General features: G+C 40.8%; 1 protein-coding gene across 10 annotated transcripts in view; it reads right to left on the bottom strand.

Annotated features, from left to right (window-relative positions):
- The window catches only part of TTC13 (tetratricopeptide repeat domain 13), a gene marked incomplete at both ends in the record, with an annotated part of 70,302 nt that overhangs the window by 18,987 nt on the left and 27,375 nt on the right, over nt 1-23,940 (bottom strand). For 2 of the 10 annotated variants that reach the window (XM_079708915.1, XM_079708914.1), the window contains 8 exons: nt 999-1,155; nt 3,172-3,346; nt 3,642-3,783; nt 5,277-5,359; nt 11,054-11,164; nt 12,117-12,233; nt 14,960-15,052; nt 16,768-16,833. In XM_079708915.1, the coding sequence (XP_079565041.1) occupies nt 999-1,155; nt 3,172-3,346; nt 3,642-3,783; nt 5,277-5,359; nt 11,054-11,164; nt 12,117-12,233; nt 14,960-15,052; nt 16,768-16,833 (944 nt within the window). The remainder of the gene's footprint in view (nt 1-998; nt 1,156-3,171; nt 3,347-3,641; nt 3,784-5,276; nt 5,360-11,053; nt 11,165-12,116; nt 12,234-14,959; nt 15,053-16,767; nt 16,834-23,940) is intronic. The other 8 variants (XM_079708916.1, XM_079708917.1, XM_079708918.1 and 5 more) reach the window with 5 other exon arrangements.

Genomic DNA, 23,940 nt, shown 5'->3' with positions numbered 1-23,940 from the left:
CACTAATGATCTTAGTCTGTGGGAATACTTGGGGTACAAATTGGCACTAATTTCTCCCCAGGAAGGATCTGCATCTGCTTTTGTTGAGATCCTGGGAATGCGTCCAATATGGGATCACTTTAGCCCTTTGAAGGTCAACAAACCCACCCTGTCATGCCTCAAGGCACTCTCCTGGATAGGATACCTTCTTCCTTTAAAATGTGTTTACCATCCATCACTGTAGTTTGAATACCTTCTCTTTTCTTTCTTTTTAGGCATCGAGGGAGCTGATCTTTACAGATTTTTCCTAATTTTTAAGACACTGCTAGACTGCCAGGAATTAATTTCTATTCTAAATCTAATTGTTCTGTAATGGGATAGCCTTTTAGCATATCCATTTTGCCATACTGCAGCAGTATTGGCCAGTGCTGTAATTTCAAACTTTTAACATGTTAAGAAATTTGTTTTAAAGTAACACGGTAAAGGAATAATGCATATCAAACGCTACCAAGAAGTATAAGTACATTTGAAGTTTGAAGTTACCCCAATTAGCAGGGAATGTCATGCTAAAAGGAAAGACGATGTCCAAAGGTAAGCTAAAAGAAATATTTGCAGACATATCCAATTCAAAAATAAATTCATCAGAAACATGAATAGAAAGCCATTTATTGACCAAGAGATATTATGATGAACTTACAGCTCAGTGTTGAAAAAGAAAAAAAAAATCTTCATTTAAAGCACTCACTTTGAGAGTAGCACTGACATATATACACCACCAAATGTAAAACGGATGGCTAGTGGGAAGCTGCTGCATAGCACAGGGAGATCAGCTCGATGCTTTGTGACAACCTAGGGGGGTGGAATAGGGAGGGTGGGAGGGAGATGCAAAAGGGAGGGGATATGGGGATATATGTATACGTATAGCTGATTCACTTCGTTGTACAGCGGAAACACCACATTGTAAAGCAATTCTACTCCAATAAAGATGTAAAAAATAAAAAAATAAATAAAGCACTCACTTTATGTGGGGTTGCAGCCCTGGCTGCTCTTCGTAGTCTTCTATGAGGAAAGGCAGATTCTTAGCCCAGTGGTCTTTAAAGCTTCCGGGCAGGTCCGCGTCAATGTTATATTCCGTAAGGGGAGTATCAAGGTGTGCATGAAGATATCGAGAATACTCTGCAGATGGGAAATGGGATCTGACACACCCGGATATGCCAAAGAGATGGTTTTTATAGCTAACTGTAATTTTTTATAGCCAGTCTGTACAAATACTTCATAACAAACCGTTATTTAATTACAAGGATTCTGGGACTTCCCTGGTGGTGCAGTGGTCAAGAATCCGCCTGCCAATGCAGGGGACACAGGTTCAATCTCTGGTCTGGGAAGATCCCACATGCTGTGGAGCAACTAAGCCCGTGTGCCACAACTACTGAGCCCACACTCGAGAGCCGGTGAGCCACAACTACTGAGCCCACGTGCCACAACTACTGAAGGCCACTGCGCCTAGAGCCCGTGCTCCGCGACAAGAGAAGCCACGGCAATGAGAAGCCCACGCACCACAATGAAGAGTAGCCCCGGCTCGCCACAACTAGAGAAAGCCCGTGCACAGCAACGAGGACCCAACGCAGCCAAAAATAAATAAATAAATAAATTTATTTTTAAAAATTACAAGAATTCTAAATGGAGACTCCAAATTTTAGCAAGTCACTATTATATGATAACGGAGGTGGCCTGCCGCTGACTTGAGTTACCAGGGTCAAATACAAGCCAGTCAATCAGGGTCCACTTCGGCTAAATTTTAACCACCTTTCCATAAGCGACACCGAAGATCTCACTATTCAATTCCAGGGTCTGGGAATGCAAGTTCAGTGTTAGACAGAGCCTGCTTCCTTCTCAACTAATAGATCTACTGACTATGTATACGATTTCATCAACTGACTGACCAACTGTTGCTTATCTCTAGGGATGCAGTGTAGAAAAAACCAGGATTTGGAGTGCTCCCATCTTCAGTCTATAGTTCACAAGTCCAAGTTCTCCTAAACCAGGAAAATAGAGGGAATTACAATTTAGAGTAAAGAGCTGTGCTGTCGAAAAGGTAACCCCTAGCCAGCTGGCTATTGACAACTTAAGGGGTGACTAGTGTGGCTGAGGCACTGAACTTTAGATTTTACTTAATTTGAATTAATTTAAACTTAAAACTGATATTTTATTCAATTATTAGAAAACTGCCGTATGTTTGGAACAACTTACATGTATCAGTCTACTTTTACAACTTTAAACTTTATGAAATCTAAGTTCAGACCAAGTATTTCCAATGAAAATTTAGCATCCAAATTGAGATGAACTGTAAGTGTAAAATATAGGCCATATTCAAAGACTAGTACCAAAAAATGTAAAATATCCAATAAATAATGTTTTCATATTAATTATATATTGAACTAATATTGTGGATGTACCGAGTTAAATAAGACAAAATATATTATTAAAGCGAATTCCACCTGTTCGTTTTTACTTTTTTAATGTGGCTACTAGAAATTTAAAATTACACACATGGCTTGTAAATATTTTCACTTGGACAGTGCTAGTACCGAGGGCTAATGATAAAGGAAAGAGAAGGAATAAAAGTAAAGATTTGGGCTTTATATGAAAAACAAAAATGTCTTTATGTATGGCAGAAAAAGGGTAAGACTGACTAATAAAAGGATAACCCAAAGATCTGCTTTCTTCTTCATCTCAATTTAAATTCTCCAAACTATGTGGGAATTCTGATATGAAGGAATGACAGATCAAAGATACCAAGTTTTTATTTAACAGTAAAAACCTCATAAAATGTTCCTTTCCTGTCATTCCTGTATCTCTGGATGAGGTGTGACAAGTCATGGATACCCAGATGATTGTCACATTTAGGTCAAAATATGTTTTTTTGGCATAAGTAAAATTTTTTAACTTTAGAAAGAAAAAATGTGAGGAAGAGGCAAAAAAAAAAAAAAAAAAAAAAGCCCTAGATTGGCCTTTAGAAGACATGGGCTCGTCCTTCTAGTCCAGATACCACCACTAACCAAGGGGCAGCTGAGGACAAGTCACCCAGCTGCTCTGAGACTCAACTGCCTAACATGGAACATCAGAGACACAAGCAGTATCACTCCTACTCCAAGCACTCAGGGTCAGTGATTCTGCAGCTGTTTGACTTACCTCGGAGATACTTCACTTTAAGGTACTCTGGGCTGGCCTTCTGGCCTGGGAGAGGGTCATTTAGCATAACTTTAGTTTGTGCTTTTATCCCTTCATAAAACTGTCCCATTGCTACGTGGCTGAGTCCTTTCATGTACTGGCACACCTCGTTATACGGTTCCAGCTGCAGACACCGCTGAGGCATCGAAGGAGAAAATGCTGTATTAGAATCAATACAGTTTAAGGAAACTTTAAAGTACTTTCTTCTAATCTGGAATTAGGAAAGTTTTCTCTCCAGGTTAAATCAGACCAAATACATCCTCAGTAAATCAGTCTACAGGACCAGGCCATGGTTTTTTCCTCTTTCTTTTTGTTGAAGTATAAGCATTACTCTTGCCCGCCCTCCCCGCTGACCCCATTCATTTCACTGAACTTGGTTGAAGAATGACGCAGAATGGCAGTTACAGTGCTTCTCACTTACGGATGCTCACCTTGAAGTTCTTAAGGGCTTCCTGCAAGCTGCCATGGTGGTAAAGCATCATTCCCCGAAGCTGGAGGGTCTGCACGTGATTTTGGTTCAGCAACAGAGCCTTTTGAAAGCTCTCAGTGGCTGCTTCAAAATTTCCCAGCTCTCTAGGTATTTAACAATAGTAATGAACATAGTATAGGCATTTCAGTAAACATACAGAATAAGTTATCCTCAGAATTATGGTTTAATCTACAAATACGATACTTTAATGTGGGTGTTTGCTTTTTTATTTTACCACTTTATAGCTACTTAGCCTTTGACGCATCATATCCTACTTACTTTTTCTAAATCTTACCAGATTATAGGATCACCATAGAGCTCTTGAAATTCTTTAGGGGAAAATTAATTTATTGATTTCCAAAGACAAATGCTTATTCAAATCCCTTTCCCCAACTCATGATCAGCTCCAACCCCTAAAAAAACTTTGCGTAAATTTTAGTTATCTGGATAGAAACATATGCTTCTCCTTTGGAAAAAAGTAAGTAGGTTATAATCATACAGAGGTATATCATTGAGAATCAAATTCATAGGCTTATAATTTAATTTTTTCTGTCACTGAAGGTACTTCACTTAAAATCCAGTAAATCATTGTCTACTTTAAAATTCTGTAATAAGAAGTATATTTCAGAATTGTGATCATTTCAGAGTGGAAATGGTTATTACTGACCAGCCTTGCCCTCTTTCATATATCAAAATTTTTATAAATAATTGAAGAACCTTCAAAATATCCCATGTCAACTTTCTATAAATAATGAAGATTTAAAATATATATATATAACACCCACTTACATTTATACAGCACTTTACTATTTACTAGGTTCTTTCAAATCTGTTTTCAATTTATATACCCAACAAATTTGTGGGACAGGAAGGATAAATATCATCCCTTAAACCTAGAACAAATCCAAACACACTTTCTCCAAGTTAGTATGAGAGCTTTTCCAACTACGGCATCAGATCAATAAACTCTTAAATGTAATCCTTCCTGAATAAGGCACCTAACAGGGTTTTACAGAGGATTTCTATTACTGTCTCTCTCTTTCCTAACTTTTATAGTACCTTTATACAAGTCAGAATATTAAAAAATTTTTAAGCCAAAAGTCAGAATAGCTTTGCTGGTCAGGGCAATGCATGTAGTCAGGAAGCAAGGGTCCAGGCACAACTGCTCATACCCTATAGAGATGCAGCATAACTGTAACATTTCCATCCCACAATTCTAGGAATCTTCAAACAGATCCTAGTGATGTGGGTATTAACCTTAGTTACTGCCTAAAAAGGCAGCAGCGCCTGTAACTCAGCAGCCTATAATGCCACTATTCAAAGCAACAACCCTTGAAGGACTAATGTTTTCTAGACTAATATATACAGACCGAGGTTGTTTTAAGACACAGTAACAGGCATCACGATATGCTCTTACCCGTGGTTCTTTCTATGTTCCAGAGAAGATCTTAATAAGTATGTGAATGCCTATGTGATTTAGAATGACCATCTCTTTTGGTTAAGAAATGCATTTTTTTAAAAAAAATCACTATTATGTGAGGCTATCCCACTCTACGCCCTCCCTCCTACCCCTACTAACTATTAGTACTTTACTTACCTATAGGCCTGTCCCAGACTTTTATATGCATCAATAAAATCAACTTTCTGCTTCAAAGCTTCTTTGAAGGATTCAATAGCTTCCTGTAAAAAGTATATAGAAAATTATTTCATTTGCTTAACTGTTAAAATTGAGTTTCTCTCAAATCACTAAAGGACATACATATGTATGTGTATATATATATATATATATATATATATATATATATATATATATATATATATATATATATATATATACATGGTCTCTGAGTACTTTTTTTTTTAAATAGGAGTACTTAAAAAAAAGAGAGAGGTAGAAAGTACAATAAACTATGAGTCTGGAGGATTTAATTTCAATAGTAAACAAATGCATTACTATGAACAACAACAGAGCCTTAAGTTTCTCCTTCCAAAATGGGAAAACAGCTTCTCACTATCTTTTTCATTAGGACTTTGAATACTGATAACACCTGCATTTTAATATCATTCCCTTAATTAATAAAAACCCTATGGAACAAAAATAAGCCTAATAGCTGTGTGAAATGATACAAAATGATCACAGCTAGCAGCATTTGAAAGTGAGCCAACAGAAGAGACAAAAAAAAGCAAGCCCAATGTGAAATTATTTATAGAACAAGAAGAAAAGTTCCCAGGATAGCTACCTGAAGGATTCCCATGATCTACGAAGAAAAAAGAAACCGTAAAATTCAGGAGAAACCTTCAAGTTGGGGGCAGGTGGGCATGACTCCTGCCAGCCCAGCTCAAGGCGGCACTCAGGGCCCAGAGCTCCACACACTATGCTTTCAGGGGAGCCCTTGGGACCACAGTGCACTTGGCTGCAGGGGGACCCTGTGGGGAAATTGGTGATAAAATAAAAATTGGTGATGAAATGTTTCAGAATAAACATCCTAGGCTTACACTGGGATTGAATGTACTTTTCATTATGACTCTATTTATTGTGATTAAAAAAAATTACGAAGACATTTCCACATTTCCCAAGGAAAAGATTTATCTGACTTAACAGCTATAAAGGCTCACAATCTCTAAGAGCTTTAATTGAGAAAGACTTGACTTTAAAACTTCTGGAATAGATCATTTCAACCTGATTAGAGAATTCAGAGCAGAAAACCACTAAAGATATCAAATGCCTTGCCCATGGTAGGCACTCAATAAATATTTAATGACCCGGTAGGCACACAAAATAGTTTTGCAAAAGCTATACAATCTTGATTCTTTTCAGAAAGTCATTCAGCCCCTGCTTCTTGATTTTCTCAGAGGGGGCCAGCAGGGCAAGAGAGGCTGGCTTTGAAACTCTTCAAAGGCAATACTGAAGACAAAATCGTCTCATGAAGGAATGCCACTGAATAGCTACTGTTTGGGTGAAAGATGAGAACGGATAAATTTTAACACCAAAGAAATGTAAAAGAGCACTCTTCATTGGGCTTCCTGCCGTGACATAGTCTTATCTTTTAGGATTTGTACAGCTGTACTTTTAATTCAACAAACATGTATTGAGCGCCTACTATGTGCCAGGGATAGCAGGAGGTAAGGGGACATGAAGATGGGTGAGTCATTACCTCTGTACTCTGAGAACTCACAGTGTCATTAGAAAGCCAAGTAGGTAACCAGGTTATTAGAATACAAACTAACAGCTACAGCAGAGATATGAGGAAGAGGCTCTGGGAATAAAGAGAAAGAAACCACTAAACTGAGCCTGGGAGACCAGAAGAGGCTGTACAGAGGCACTGACAACTGAGCTGGGTCTTAAAGAACGAGGAGTTTGGTAAAGCAAGAGGGCATCTTGGACGGGGCAGGGGGCACCGCACAGCGGCACAGAGCGCTCACCGGCACTGGGAAAGCCGGAGGGGCAGGAGCGCAGGGGGCATGGGGTCGGGGGGAGTGGGGAAGAGGGAAAGCCGGGGCCAGAAGGAAGGAAGCAACGAGGACTGGGGGCTCTGAGGAGGTGTGGGACCTCACAAAATTTACTCTTTGTAAACATGAAAACTGCTGGTAAAAAAGAAGACACGCTGGAGAGGGGAGAGGATGGAGCCCAGATGGGAGGCGGCTGTGATAGAACAGGCAAGAGATAATGGAAGCTCAGATTGAGACAGTGCCTCTGAGGAGGGGGAAAGAAGGGTCAAATTCGGGAGAGAGTTTTCAAGGCAAACTAAGAGAGAATTTGGTGGCTGTCTGGGTATGAGGGAGGGATGAGGGAGAAGAGAGGGCAGGAAGAGTTTAGGCTGAGAACCCGGCTGGAGGGAGGCGTTAAGGAACGTTAGGAAGTACGGGGGAGGTCGTGAGTCCACTGGGGCGTGTGATGTGTGGGGTGTTTGTGGACGTCTAGTGGAGATGCCCAGGAGGCGGCTGCTGCCCACTGCACTTACTGCATGCTTGGACGCCACAGTTCTTCAAAGTCTGATTTCTCTTCAGCTTTTAAGTCTTTGGTTTCGGGGTTCCTGTCTAATCACTGCACAGCTCTCTACCTCATTCTGCCAAAGAGGGGACATAGCAGAATCAAGATTTTGAGCCATTGGGAACAAAGAAACTACGTTCGTTGAATCAATCTCTAAGCACATGAACTGGCTCTGAATTCGCTGGCATCATGAATGCAACCATCACCACTTAAGTCACTGTCTTCTTTACTAGCTAAAGGGCAGCCAACGCCCTGGGGCTGTTCGGTATAACTGAACAGAACAATCGCAGGTAACTCTCAAAGGAAAGGCTTATAATATACAATTTTTGAAATATCCTTACAACATGGGTAGAATTCAGTAGAAAAGTTCTTGCTGTTTTACTCCCTAGGAAAATCCAAAATGTCTGATATATCTTCTGAATTGGACAATTGTGAAATTTGTCATGTAATATATCCTAATATATTTCTAATGTATTATATCACAAAGTAAATAAGCCATCACCCACTCTGTTTCTAAACTGCTGTTGACCTGGAGAGACCACCTTTAGGATATAGAGATGGCTCAAACTCATTGGTCTATTTAATACTTCGCCTCTACAGTTAACGAGAGAAAGAGAGATATCTGAACTAAGTTCATTAATCTAATTAAGGCATTTCACCACTGACTCAGTTTTCCAATCTCTGTAACTGGGACACCCTCTGCTCCTTCTATACTTCACGGGGATGCTTTTGGGATGAGTGAGACACTACGTAAACACTCTGACCTCCTCACATGGCAGATCTATAAAATGCAAAGAAAAAGTTCCCATCTATTACACATGTTGCTGCTGTGTCGGTGGGCGTGGTGAAAAGGACGGAAGACCAAACCATTTGGTGAGACAGGTTCACTGAGGGGCTGCTAACACTCAGAGAATAAAAGCATTGTTTCTAGGTCTTCATCCGGGAGGTTTGGAATAAACCAAACTGAATTTTGGTCCATGTCCATTTTCTACTTAGTGTCTCTGTTATGGCTCTTTTCTGAAAAATTCTCATTTCAAAATAATACAAAGGGCCCTGCCCACGTTCCTAAACATGGCTTTACAGTTAAAAGTGAAATCAGGGCTTCCCTGGTGGTGCAGTGGCTGAGAGTCCGTCTGCCGATGCAGGGGACACAGGTTCATGCCCCGGTCTGGGAGGATCCCATATGCCGCTCTGCGGCTGGGCCCGTGAGCCATGGCCGCTGAGCCTGCGCGTCTGGAGCCTGTGCTCCACAATGGGAGAGGCCACAACGGTGAGAGGCCCGCGTACCGCAAAAAAAAAAAAAAAAAAAGAAAGAAAGAAAGTGAAATCAACTGCTTGCATTTGTTTACTTTAAAAATTATCTGTACCCTCTTAGTACTAATAATTGGCCTTTTTTTTTTTTCTATTTAAGATCTTTCTCCCTCATGTGATATTCAAGGGAGAGACTCTGAACACAGCATTGTGATTCTCAATTTTTTAACTGAAGGGGACTGAGAGAAGATGAGAAGACAGAGGGCAGAGACAAAATAAACTGGAAGACATCACCTGGCAGCTGCTCAAAGCCTGCACTGCCTGTCCGAATCCTCGAAGGGGGACAGAAAGGGTCCCTGTTAGGACCACCTCCACATACTTGCAAAACGGAGATGAGGTGTATGAAGTAAGATTTGCAAAATTCCTTCTAGTTTGGTTTTTAATGGACGGGAGTTATTTTTTAGAATCCACAAAACTTCGATTAAATTACATTCTCACATGTAAAATAATCTGTATCATCATCAATACCTGATTCAGGTTTACAGTTTATAAAGGACTTTTCACACATGTTGTTTTATGGAAGCCTCACTCTCACTTCAAGAGACAGAGAGTAGCATCATCTCTGCCTGATAAATGTGGAGGGACGGGCTCAAAGGGTTCAAGCAGCAGCTTCAGCAGTGCAGTTAATAAGATTCAGAGCGAGAGCTCAGAGCAAGGCCTTCCAACTCCAATTCAGCTCTCTGCCCTTGATATGCATTTGCCCCACTGATTCTTACTGAGCACCTACTATGTGACAGGCACTGTCTGTAACACGGAGGACTTACAACTTGGGACCTTTTTAGAGGTAAACCCTCTCCCCACCCTCCCAGTGTGTGTGTTTATGTGTGTGTCAGACCCTCAGAACTATTTTCCATAATAACACGCATGCTCTCTCTGCCAGAGTACCCTTCCCTGCCACAGGCTGTTGAAGCTCTTCCCACCTTTCCAAGTTCAGGGTTAAGTGCAGCCTACTCTGAATTCTCCACCTCCTGGTCAGAATGAGTGTCTTCACCTAGGCGGGCAGACCATCTGTGACTCTCAGGCCGGCTGTCTTCAGTCGGGCAGTTTGGGGTGTCAGGCCTTGGGTGAGAGCCAGAGCTCCACTCTCAGCTGTGTTTCTGCCCCTTGCCCCGGGCCAGAAAGAAGCTGCTGCAGGACAGGCTCCCCAAACGGGCTCGGAGAACGCAGAGTCCCGGGCAGGAGGAGGCGCAGGCAGGCTGGCAGTGGCGTCCCTGCCCCACTCAGCTGAGACAGAGCCTCTCCTTTGTCCCTCGCCTCCTTCTTCCCACAGCAGCCTTCAAGGGACAGTGCTGGGACCGCTCCTGCAGCCCCCAGAGGACCCGAGGCAGTCTGGCAGTCCCCGACCTGAACGTGGCCGGCGACCCCCTCATCAGTCCCCCTGTCCCCATCCTCCTCGGCCACCACTGCATCAGCAACCACTTCCTCAATACAGATTGGGTCTCAACTCTGTATTTCCCCCCAGATCTAGACTTCACAGCTCCTCTGGGCCTACCAACTCAAGTCTGCACCCGAGACCTTTCAGGGCCCCTCCCCCGTGCTCCAGCCCTTCACACTCAGGCTGCCTATTTGCTCAAGGGCCTGACCATGGCCCCGCCCCCCATGTCATCACTCACACCTTCCTCTCGCCTTCAGAGCCCTTCTCCTTCCCAGCCCTGCTCTGCCTTCTAGGTCAGGACGAAGTCCACTTGTTCTCTGGACCTTCCCTAACTCCCGAGTTCAAATGAATCTTTCTCACCTCTGCTTCCAAAGCACTCTGCTTTTATTGCTTTCTTTCGTGTATTCACCCTATGATAAGTTATCTGTGGGGAAAGCCTTTGTAAACTGTATTCATCCCAAGTGTAAAGCATTATTTCTCCCTTATAACCTTTCATCCTCTCCCCTTCTGCACCTTCCTCCAAGTACCTATCAGATAGTAGGCGCTCAATAAATATCTCAATGCAAACGACTTTCTAAAATAAACCAATGAGACACTTGAGACGTCATTTTAAAACCTGCCAGACTAAACCCCGCTCAATTCACCGCAAAGGAGAAGCAGGATCGCTGTAGGTACACATATGGCACAGCACTTTCACCTTCAAAAGTCCTCTGTGAAAGAAAGTTAAACCTTTGTATAGCATAGCTATGGGCTGGTTTTTGTTCAGTTCTAAGGACTGCTGAAAGTCTTCGTGGGCTGTTGCATAGTCCTACAAAAAGGAGAATGAAAAAATAAATAAAGTAGTATTCGTTAGATATTTGGACATGTCCTACTTTCGACTGATAGAGGAAAAAAAATCCCAATTTAGTTTGTGCCCTTTCTGGCTTTAAAGGAAACATTTCATGACCACGAATATTAGAAGAGTGTTACACTGTTTGTTGAAAGAGTTGATTTCAATGACAGGAGAAACTCACAAAGGTTTAATTCAAGCATACTGTCTCAACCACAAAAAAGAATATTATTTTAAATTCCATTATAGCCATAATCTGTTATAGAAATTTTACAAATTATTTTCTGGTACTAGCATTTTATTATACTGAATTCTAAAATAATTAGGACATAGATCAACCTTAAAATGTGTTATGTTGAGATTTTTAAAATCTACTTTCTTTTGCAATAGAAAAGTGTTATTAAACTGACTGTAAGCCCACAAAAATAGCTATGGCAGTCATAAGTACCACTCTGATGATAAAAGATAATCTTGCTAGATTGAGAAGCTACAGCCTGGGAAGCTGCATTAGTTCAGGTTATGGTTTTCGGGTTGTGATACCCAAAGAAATTCAAATTGTACCTCTAAGTTTAATGATCACACATTGACAACATGCATACCTGCTTCTCTATGCTGACATTTGCAAGAACAGTTAAGGTATAATCTGTAAACCAAATTTCTCTTCTTCTGTTTCTCACTCTTTCTTTTCTCCCCCAGCCCAGAATTTGTTACTGCTGACAGTTCAAGCAAGAAAATGTGTTCCTGGTACTTAATATTTCCCCACTGGGTTCGACTTCAGCTAAAGAAAATGCTTTCATAACTGTCTTATATCACGAGCTATTATTATACAGCCCCAAACCCAAATCTATCAAATAGCAGCTTTCTGAAGTGGAAGGAAAGGCGAAATCTTTATCATCATGAAAGGGCATGTTTTAAGGCAAGAACAATTCACCTCTGATATGAAGTACAGGGTCCCGCGGTGTCTGTACAGCCGTGCTGAGGGCTGAAGTTGAATAGCTTTAGTGAGATCATTCACTGCTTCATTAATTCGTCCCAGAGGGGACAGAATCTATAAACCCAAAAATGTAATTAGGGGAGAAAAGTCCCAATGATCGCCCCTACAACTGTCAATGTTTTTGACTTTTCAATTCCGCTTCACCACCCCACATTCACAATGTGACTCTCTCAGCAGTCTAGAACCCTTGACGCCACGTACTATGCAGTGAGGTTCAAAGTCAACAGCTGAGGGGCTGCCAATCTTGTCCAGCCAAGGGGATGCGGATGAACTATGACCATGGCAATTGCCTTGTCATTGTTTCATGTTCTAGGTCAAAGCAGATGTTGCTTTTCTTGAAGTGTGACCATTTGTTCCCCAACCTATCATTTACCTTTCAAAACAAAATTTGGCATGTCAAATTAATCTGAAAGATAACTTTGAACCATTAAAATAGAGGAATTGTTAAACACAGATTGGAGTCCTCCATGGTGTCTAGCTATGCCGTCTGTAGTATTAAGTGCTGAGTGGCAATTTCTAGGATTCCAGGTGTTTTGTAAGCCCTCTTCTGTGAACGACTCTCAACTCGTCTCAAGATCATCATCAGTCATGATCTGCAAGGCCGTGAAGAAACAACTGCAGGCCTGTTCTGAATGCTCTTTTGATCCAGCAATCGGTTGTGTTCAGGCAACAATGACAATACAGAAGACAGCTCAGAATGCAGAAGTTCACCCAAATGACATAAGAAAACCCAAAATGGGTATCAGTATTCATGCAATCAAGCTCAAGCAATTTATCCGGAACAAATGTCCTTAAATTAGGGTTAATTTTGTTCTTATAATAGATCATTTCCATCAAGCTTTACTAACTGGTTTCCTCCTGTGCAGGAACTTAAAACCAGCAAGAGAGAGAAGATTCAGGCAGGCATATCACCAGGGGCAAGAAAGCTCAGAGAGAGGAAAGAAATGGAAAATATGCCCTTAGAATTCAAGAAGCATAGTGGTCTAGGGTTATATTTTCAAAGGAAAAACATCCCAACCCAGTATATTAACCTCTAGAGACATTAAGTGAATTATCACACCCCAGCACAACAATCAATATGCATAATAATGACCAGAGTAACTAAAAAAGGTTAAATTATGTTCACTAAATATAGACTATTTCAGAAAGTATAAAAGTGAAAGGTTTCTTATAAAATAATTCCTGACATATATAAATGGTATCCTGTAATTTAGCTGGAAGAATCACTATGTCATGACATTATTGCCTGATAATGCCAGAAAAGGGGGATATTACTATATATTTTTAAGATCATTGGAAATCACTTTTCTGATTACTAACATCATTTGGGGTACACAACTAGCTTTTTATTAGATATACAAATTTTTTAAAGCTGCTAAATCAGTCTTCTCTCTAAGTGTGCTTAATTAAATTCATGCTTTATCATAACATTTCAGCATAGCATCAGCATAATGGCGGGGAAAAGCACAGTACCCACTCCCTGGAGCAGAAGGTCACCAAGTGAGCCACCAAACACTCACCCTAAAAACCAACAGGACTCTCGTGCAGCAGCGAACAGATTACGGTCACTTAACCCTTAGGGTTACAATCCAAAAGTGACATGAGAAAATGAATTCTTTCATTAATTAAGAAGGAATTTCCTTCAGAAAGCCAAATTCCCAATAAAACAAAAAACTCGTTTTAAGAAACTGAACTGTAACTTAAGACACTATAATTTTGAGAACAAAAACATCACATATGCAGTTTTAAAAATACTAAAACACTTAGTGTGCCCTTTGCTTGCTAAGTTTTCTCCCCCAAGAGAGGGGGGAAAAAGTCATTTGTCCCTTTAGTCCAACTATGAAATACCACCAGATCAGAAAATTAAAAGTTACGTTTTATTCAGATTGAAAACATTAACATAAATTCTAAAGCATTTCATATGGTTAAATGTGCAGTAAAATAAATGTAACATGAAACCTGGATAGTTTACTATTGTTTTATGAAAATGGTAAAATGGACCCATTTCATTTAAAAACATTAAAAGGGGTGCCTTTGCACACATTCCTTTCTCTGGCCTGAACGCCCTTCTCTACCTTGCTCCCCAGGACATGGTTTCTGACCAGCTCCAGCATCACCTCTTCAGTGAGGCCTCTGCAAACACCGCCCACGCCTCTCCCCTTGCCAATCTGTCCCAGGGCTCCAGCAGACCATGCTTCTCTGCTCCTGACCAAGCAGCCCCTCTCCCAGTGTCCACTGTCACACACGTTACCTGGAACTGTCACCACGTGTTGCCCCTCTGTCTCCACCGTGAGTCCCAAGTTCCAGTTATGGTCATGTCTACATGTCTGATCTACATGTCTATGTAGATAGGTTTATCTCATAAAAATTATATACAAGTGTGCGTGCGCGCACGCGCGCACACACACACACACACACACACATATGCTTCCAAAGGCTGTAAATCTCATTTGACCATACTGTCATATTGTTTTGCTAAAGTACGTCATGTATACAATAAACACGGTGACATATTTTTCAACAAACATTGACAGTGGTAGTACACATCATAACTGTACACCTTAATACTAAATGTTACTGTTATATGTTAAATCAGGAGTATCACTCGGCCCATAGTTTTCTAGTAATTTCAACTGTGTTTAAAGGCGTTATGTATGTATGGAGGAAAACACAATAGGTATACGGGAGTTTTAAAATTTCTCAGTAATAAAATAATAGGAAAGAAATCTGAGATTCGACTAATCCAATAACAACAGAGGGAAAAAGAAAACCACACTCACTTCTGCTCGCTGCTCAAATACCTCTGGACGATCTGGTTCCAAGGTAATTACTCGGCTCAGTTCGAACAGAGCAAGCTCAGCATTCTTAATGTCCTTGAAAAGGCATTAGCTTAGTATGAGATACACTGTTCCTCAAAACCAGCTTGAATAGATTTTCTGAAAAAACTAATAATTTAGCAATGACATAACTACTTATTTAGAAATAAATATGAACTTAGCTTCTAAATAAGAGATAGGCCAAGTTAAATAAGCTCTATTACAATTATTTAACTCACTCAAGTCTACCTACCCATCAACAGCACATGGGACCTGGCTACCTATCCCAAGTTCCACAGAGGGCAAGACATTTTCTCAATTTAACCTATTTAAACACCACATCAACAAATTTCAAGGGATGAGCATATGGACACCAGTGTGCAAAATGGTGCTGACCAGTGGCAGTGTGGGAACAGAGTGGAGCCGTGTCAGTGTCAATCAAAACCCCTAGGCCTACACACCTACACCTGGAGAGGTCTAGGTACACCTGTTCTCTTTAAAATTTACACATTACTTTATATCAAAAATATATGAGCATGTTACTTTTACATTAAAAGTGCATTGAAGACACGAGCAAATTTCACATCAAGATATAAAATTAAAAGAGATGAGAATGAGGAAGAAGCAGTTTATCACTGACCTTTACTAGGGCAACTTAGGTCATTTACTGATGCCCTGAACCTAACTAGGTTATTGATGCTCTGAATGTAACATTGTTTCCTTCCTAAATGTCTTCATTCCCAAATCTGAGTTCCTGCTCAGTCTTCCTTCTCAAGTCTCAGAAATATACAAATATTATACAAGATTTCTCCAGTAGGCCGGCAGGCAATCAGGACAGTTTTTTTTTAATTGGCAAAGATACAAAAGTGACATTTCTCCCTCAAGACATAATGTCATTTGAATATTTTTAATATAAAATAATAGAAAAAGTTTATGTAGAATGTTCAAGACTGAAAATTTGGACATCTGATCTTAGACCACTTCATTATTTACTATATACTCTCAGGAAAAGTCTTCATTTTTATACCATAGTGCCTTTGTTTGACCAAAATATATTGGGTTGACCAAAAAGTTCATCTGGGTTTTTCCATAACATCATGAGACATACTGTTATTCAAAACCAGCTTCAATAGGTTTTCTGAAAAAACTAGTAATTTAGTAATGACATAACTACTTATTTAGAAATAAATATGAACATCTTATGGAAAAACCTGGAGGAACTTTCTGGCCATCCAATACTTATTATAACCTTCCTCCTGCATTCCTCAGAGAAATAAGGGAAATAAGGCTCCAAAGACATATCTATCTGGGAAAGTATAATATAGGGTAACATATTAAAAATAAATTTTGCAAAAAAAAACTTTTATTCAACCTTTAAAAATCGTGGAAGGAACTCAGATTCTAAGTCCTACTACACTATTGATGCCCCGTCTCTCTTTTACAGCAATGAGTGTTTCTCAGGAATTCAGTCAAGGTCTCGTGTTTTTCTAGGCTTATGTCCAGCTCATCATGAAATAAAGTTTAGGCTGCCAAAGGCTGTCCTTTTGGAATAGAAAGTAACCTCAGAAGACCTGGGCAGAAATTCCCATCCCCCCACGTCCCAGTCACTTGATCTTGGAGAAGTCCCCTATGGCCATGGTCTCATCTGTGAACTGGAATGACACCACTGCGTGTTCCCTCAGAGCCCGGGGAGCGGTGAGGGGCTCTATGGGAACCCTGGTCCGAGTCCGGTCACGTAGACACTATGGCAGGCGTAACTATTCCATACTCACATGTAATCCCTTCTTTCCATAGGCTATCCCTCGGCCATAAATTGCACTAACCAGATCAGGTTCCTCCTATTCAGACCAAAACAGAAACACGTCAAAAGCCATAAACAAAACAAAACAAAACAAATCAGTTTCTGCTTAAAGCACGTTAATGCCACAAATGACAGCTCTACATTATGCTACCACTACTCATGTCAGTCAATACACAGTCCCCAACCACAAAACTCTATATTTTTAGAGCTCATTTGAATGAGACATGAATAAGAGTTTTACATCAAAAAAAAAAAAAACACTTAAAAATAGAGAAAACCAACATTACTGAGCGCTGTGCTAGTTTCTTTCGCACAGTCGTCTTACTTAAAATGCAATCCTCTCAGCAACTCTATGGGGGGCAGCACCAGCAAACACAGCTCAGAGAGAAAATGGAGGTTCGGAGAAGCAGATACAGCAGTGAAGGGCCTGGGTGATGCCCCCTCCTAGTTTGTCTGCTTACAGGTAGTCATGAAATAATCTGAAAAGGAGAGAACCCGTCGGAGCCAGCACAACAAGGAACAAGAGGTGAGTCGACTCCACAGTCTGTTGGGGATTAATACAGTCCTTTATTCTAACGGGTCAGAGCGAGAACCAGACCCTTTCTGCAACCTGCTCCCATGTGGACTGGATGCAACGCCTCTCAGGCCCAAGGACAGAGCGTCTGCTGCCCCTGCCATCAAGTCCCTACGCGTGGGGCAGTGGTATGAACTCCCGTCTGCATTTAACCTGTGCAATTCTTAGCCTCTTCTCTGAATCCTTCCCTGCATATTTAAGAAAGAAGAGTACACAGACTCTGGCTATAAGGTCCTGAAGAAAGAACTTGACAGGACTACAGCAGATGAGCTATTTTACAGGCTAATCTATTATCAGTTTCAAATCTGAGATAGGGTGTCTGCGGGTATTGCCGAAAAAGACACATCAACTTCAATGATGAGAAAGTGGGAAAAAATAAAGGATACAAAGCTATACACTGAAAAACAAAAAAAGGCTACTATAAACAGAATCAGGTACATCACCTCAGGTAACAAGTGGGTGCATTACTGGCTACAACCCAGCCAGCAGATGGGCCTCATGGTATGTGGAAAATTGGAAAAATTCAAGTAAATAATTACAGATTTCTAGCTTCTCTTGAAAAATAAAAGAATCCAACAATGACAGACCCACATTTGGGCATGGGAATGTGAGAACGTGACAGAAACATAGGCACCGCTGCCTATTTCGATGAAGGGTGTGTATTCACCAGCTTACCATGAGCCCACCCATTGTCTCTACACTACATCAATTCACTTTGCTCATTTAATGTGCTTCTCTGGCTCCCAGAGAGTTTTGGATTTCTGATTCATAACGTATGTGTAACTGACATGAAAGGTTGTCCATGCTATTTGCTAAATAGTAAAAAGTATGAGTTACAGGACGAGAGAGGAATGGTAGTCACTTCTTATAAATAATACTTATATAGGATTGTATGGGTCAGTAGGTGCACAGAAAAAAAGCTCTCCAAAATACTAACAGTAGTTTTCTCTACAGAGTGAGATGACTAGGTATCTTCCTATTCTGCTTAATACACTGATGCGTTCCTTTTAATTGTTTAAAACAAACACACTTACAGTTATAATCAGAAAAAAATGTGTTAAGTAAGACGTATTACAGAAAATAATAGAAAACTCTACTGTCAATTGAAAATATTGTATTTAAATAAAGAGAAAATTTATTATAAATTATAGAAAATTTAGGAGGTGAAGAAAAGCACAAAAAGTAAGGTAAAAGGCACCCTACAATCCTGTCACCCAGAGATAACACTTTAAACATTTAAATATTCCTCTGGAGACTTCCCTGGTGGCACAGTGGTTAAGAATCCGCCTGCCAATGCAGGGGACACAGGTTCGAGCCCTGGTCCGGGGAGATCCCACGTGCCGCAGAGCAAATAATCCCGTGCACCACAACTACTGAACCTGAGCTCTAGAGCCCGCGTGCTGTAACTACTGAGCCCGCGTGCTGCAACTACTGAAATCCGCGCTCCTAGAGCTCGTGCTCCGCAACAAGAGAAGCCATCGCACTGAGAAGCCCACGCACCGCAATGAAGAGTAGCCCCAGCTCGCTGCAACTAGAGAAAGCCCACGTGCAGCAACGAAGACCCAAGGCAGCCAAAAATAAATAAAATTAAAAAAATAATAAATAAACACATAAATATTCCTCCTGGCTTAAAGAAAGGCAGAGCAAGTAGTTTGAGAGAGGGATACAGGTACAGAGGGTGAGGAGAAGCAGGAAAAAGAGTTCCCCACTGAGGAATCAAAGTCAGACGGTCTTCACGCTTTTCCCTAGCAACGGCACCTGCCAGAGGACAGAACAGTCAACAGAGCAGCACCTTGGCCAGGCTGGGTGGGGCTGGTGAGCCCACGCAGCTCACGCCTGCTGATGACAGGCCTCCAGGGAGAGGAAACCCCTCTTTCAGAGAAGCTTTTCTCCTCAACTGAGGAAAATTTTATACCAGATGACAGGAGGTTAGTTAGAAAAAAGTGCATTTAAATAACGAGTTATTCTACTTGCGTGACGGACATCTACATACACCCTGTGGCCACCCCAGCCACCCTGGGAGTCGTCCTCATGTCCCCAGCCAACATATCTACTCAAGAAATCCCGGTGCTTTCACCTGCTGATCGATCAGCCACTGCCCAGTTTGCAGCCTTCCTCTCTCACCTGGCTACTGCAATGGCCTTAAGCACGCTCCTGTTTCTTCCCGTCCAGTCTCCAGGCCCACACTAAGCCACCTCAGGGTGATCATGGCACTCCCCTGACTGAGACTGTTCACTGCCCCCCAGCTCCTACACTAGAAAAATTAAAACACTTTCACTCTCATCCACAGTAAGAAATACATTTCACACCGTAACCCAGTACACTCATACATATATACATAAACATACACACAAACACATCAGAAACAAAAGTTTCACTAACATCGCATCAAGAGCCTTACTACACACAGTGTAATCTGGTATTTCCTTGTCTGGTATATTTCATTTAAAAAAATGCTAGCCTTGACTCACCAATTAATTTCAAGGCCCACTAAAGGGTAGCGCCTCATAATTTGAAAAACAGTGAGGTAACATCTAAATGCCTTTGCAAAAAGTACTGACCATTTTCCTGCCTCTCTGTTCACCTCCTTTCTCTGCCCCACGCACAATTCATACTCTAAAAATTGGCTTAATGGGGGCTTCCCTGGTGGCGCAGTGGTTGAGAGTCCGCCTGCCGATGCAGGGGGACACGGGTTCATGCCCTGGTCTGGGAAGATCCCACATGCCGCAGAGCGGCTGGGCCTGTGAGCCATGGCCACTGAGCCTGTGCGTCCGGAGCCTGTGTTCCGCAACAGGAGAGGCCACAACAGTGAGAGGCCCACGTACCGCAAAAAAACAAAAAAACAAAAACAAACAAACAAACAAAAAAATTGGCTTAATGGGACTTCCCTGGTGGTCCAGTGGTTAAGACTTCGCCTTCCAATGCAGGGGCTGTGGGTTCCATACCTGGTCGGGAAGCTAAGATCCCACATGTCTCACGGCCAAAAAACCAAAACATCAAACAGAAGCAGTATTGTAACAAATTCAATGAAGACTTCTAAAAAATGGTCCACATCAAAAAAAAACCTTAAAAAAATAATAATAAAAATTGGCATTACTTAGTAGTTTCCTAGATACAACAGGGTCTCCCAAGCTCGGTGCATTTGCAAATGCTCTCATCTGCCTGAAACACCCACCCCCGGCCTCTGTGCCCAAGAAAGTCCTTCAATCCTTGAACCCTCTCTTCTGATGCCTTCCAGATGCCCCTGGAAAATAGATACGCCCCTCTCCTCTGTTCCACTATATGTCATAGGGATGTGAGTCATTCATTCAACAAATATTTACTTAGGGCCAGCTAGGAGCCATGTCCTGGCCCATGTGCTATGAATACCATAGTAAGGGAGAACCAACACAGAAGGCAAAAAAGATTCTTGTCTTCTTGGAGCATAGCCAAAGAATCACAGACATAAACATAAAGTTACACCTTCAGTAAATGCTAGAGTGCTTTTAGAAAATGTATAAAGACTTAAACAAGGTTAGGAAGGATTTCCTACGGAAGAGATACCTGGGCTGAGATCTGTAGAGGATAGGGGAATCCCAGAATGACTGGTCCAGGCAGCGTGGGCAGACGGTGCAAAGGCTCAGAGGGAAGCGGGGAACACGGCATCTCCAAGCTGAGGTTGGAAAGGCAGGTAGGGACCTCAATAAGGATTTTTATCTCTAACCTAAAAGTAGCAGCAAAGTTTATGTGTGTTTAAAGTACATGTTTGTATGGTGTGTACATGTGCGTGTGTGTGGAGGGTGTGAAGAGAGAAGCCAGGAACCGAGAGCCCCATCTGTCATCTGGCATATGGAAGTGGCTCAGCCCTGGTTTGAACAGAGCTGGGAGTAGCAGATGGACAAAGGAGACACTTAGGAGGCACACAGACAGAGCTGGTGATAAAGTAAGTGGCACACATATGTGTGGAACATGTAGCCTCACATAACCCTGTGCCATTCATTGAGCTTGGCGACACTAGGATGCGAGTAGGAATTCTTTTTCAGTTGTGGCTGGGGAGGGTCTGGTGGGATCAGAGGAGAGCAGGCAGTCGATTTGGAACCCGTAATACTAGACTATAACTATGATAACTACCGCAATAACTAAACATCCTTCTGTGCGGTTGGAAGAAAATTCTGAAAAGAAGAGTCAGTCGAATGGAGAAAACCTAAATACGTTACAGATGCACATGTTTGTTTTCTCTATTATTCAATTTACACGTTATTTTTAGAATTTCTTTCCGACAGCGTAGAAGGATCTATAATTATTGTGGTTGTTACCACACAACAATACAGCCTAGTATTACAGGTTCCTAAATTTAAATAGTAGATTTTATTGCTTTTTTTGATTGATACAATTTTATTACTTTATCACTGGCTTTGGATATTAACAAGTCAAAACTCTTTCTTTATGAAATGTCACAATGAATTATTGTTTCAAATAAAAAACAATATTTATTTCTAAAAACAAATTGAGCTCAGAATATCATTTCAAAGTATTTTTGAATACACAAGTCTAATAATATTTACACTTTATAAAGTTTTCAGAATTTTAAATGAATTAAATTAAACTAATATTTCAATCGTCCAATATTACTCACTTTATGCAAATGCAAAATCATGGTATAATAAGACTGTTATCTTACTGGATCATGTCCACTTAAATGTCTCAATTCTCAAAAGAATCAATTTTTTTAAACCCATAAAAGTCTAATTTACCATCTTCATTATATTATTTACATAGTGATTTTAAAATTTACAAATATTGTTTTTCCACCACAAGGTTGGCTTTTTGTTAAAACTCGAAAGTCACTGGATCAAAGACAAACGAATAAGTCAAAAACGTCACTGCACAGCAATGTAACAAGGATTAAGTTCTGTATAAGTGGCAGGCGCACATACATATGTACATAAAAGATGGTTACAAGATCATGTGCAGAGGAATGTTTTACACTTTGTCTGCTAATGCAAAGTTCTTTCATGAATTCAATTCCACCAGAATCAGATCAGAATCAGACGAGGTCAAGGTCACACAACTAACAGCAAAGGCCAACTGCCTCATAACATTGTCACAGCACTTACGTCACCAAGCCCTGCGTGAGCATCAAAGCAGCACAGACATCAGGAAAGGGTCCCACTTTCAAGAACACTGTGATGGAGGTGCTGACACATGTGGAAGTAACACAAGGACACTGACGTGGAGACAATACTGACTGATACGCTTTTAAAATCAAGAGGTTCCAATGAAGACGGACAGATCTATTAAGTCTTGAAATTGTGCTCAGTTGGAAACCTTGATGCTCAAGGAACACTGTATTCCTTTATAGACGTGCCAAACAACCCATACTTGGATAAATATTTAAAGGAACAGTTTGAAACAACAAAGATTATGGAAATAGCCCATAAGTTTGTTCTCTGATGCTGGAGCTAAGACCACAAGAAAGTATAAAGGCTTTACATCAAAAGGTCACTCGGAATATGAGTGGCCCTCATGCATAGATCCAAATTTCACATTAAATGATCTTATATAAATGGTGAATATAATAAAATCCTAGCCCCCATGGCCCCATCTGTCTTCAGCTTTCTATGAATGGAGTCCGATTCTATGCACTCCTGCTTCACCCTGGAGTTCGCGGGCTGTCCAAGAGAAACACTTTGTCGGGAGATAACAAGCTAAAAAAAACTGGAAAAGCTTGTCTGTGAACAGTTATCACTGAAGATTTGTCAAACGATGTTTATTGGCTTAAAAATAAAGAGTTTTCGCACATGTGGAAGGGTCCTGCAAGGAAAGGATGAACATCTGATAGCATGTACTGACAAAAAAATGACCCTCTGGTGATGCTTAGTTGAGTCCTAACTTGGCATCCCTCCACGCTTGAAGAAACTCTTTACCACTATTCTGAATACTGGATACGAAAAAGTATTGCTGGGGTAAAAATCAGTTTCATTACTGCAAGACCCAGTATTGCTGCATTTGCCAATAAAAGAAAAGGAAGAGCAGTTAGATCTAAAGAATGGTCATACTTTAAAAATACAATATAAAGAGACTGATTTATGCAAATTCTGATTCATGGTAAGAAGAGGAGTTTTGTTCAATTAGAGAAGTAGCAATAACTAATCTTTGGACACTTGATACCACGTGGTTGTACAATTTCTTGATGAGATTGGCTATCAAAAATTTGAAGAAATCAACGAAAAGCTCTTAAACAGGAATTATGTGCATCAGTTTCAAACATAAAGCCTAATATGGAAAAGTTATGTCCAGAAAAGCAGGATCAAGTCTCATTAAAATTTTAAAAAAGAATTTTAGCACTTAATATCAAATCTTTGTATTTTGTATTTATCATAGTCATATAACATAAAGAAAATGTGACAGATTTTCACCAAGCTCTATCTGGATGGCTCTAAATTTGCTCCTGCTAACTCCAGTGTGTCAGATTTTCCACGTGTTATAATGCAGAAAAGGCTGGGAAGCACCGAAACAAAGGGGAAGAGAGACATCCCCAAGAAGAGTACCAACAGGAAAGCCAAAGGCATTGAATTCCCATGTAAAGAT

Source organism: Hyperoodon ampullatus (genome assembly GCF_949752795.1).
Source record: "Hyperoodon ampullatus genome assembly, chromosome: 1".
Classification (NCBI taxonomy): domain Eukaryota; kingdom Metazoa; phylum Chordata; class Mammalia; order Artiodactyla; family Ziphiidae; genus Hyperoodon; species Hyperoodon ampullatus.
Note: the sequence above shows the minus strand (reverse complement) of the source record. Positions and strands in the feature narration are given on the sequence as shown.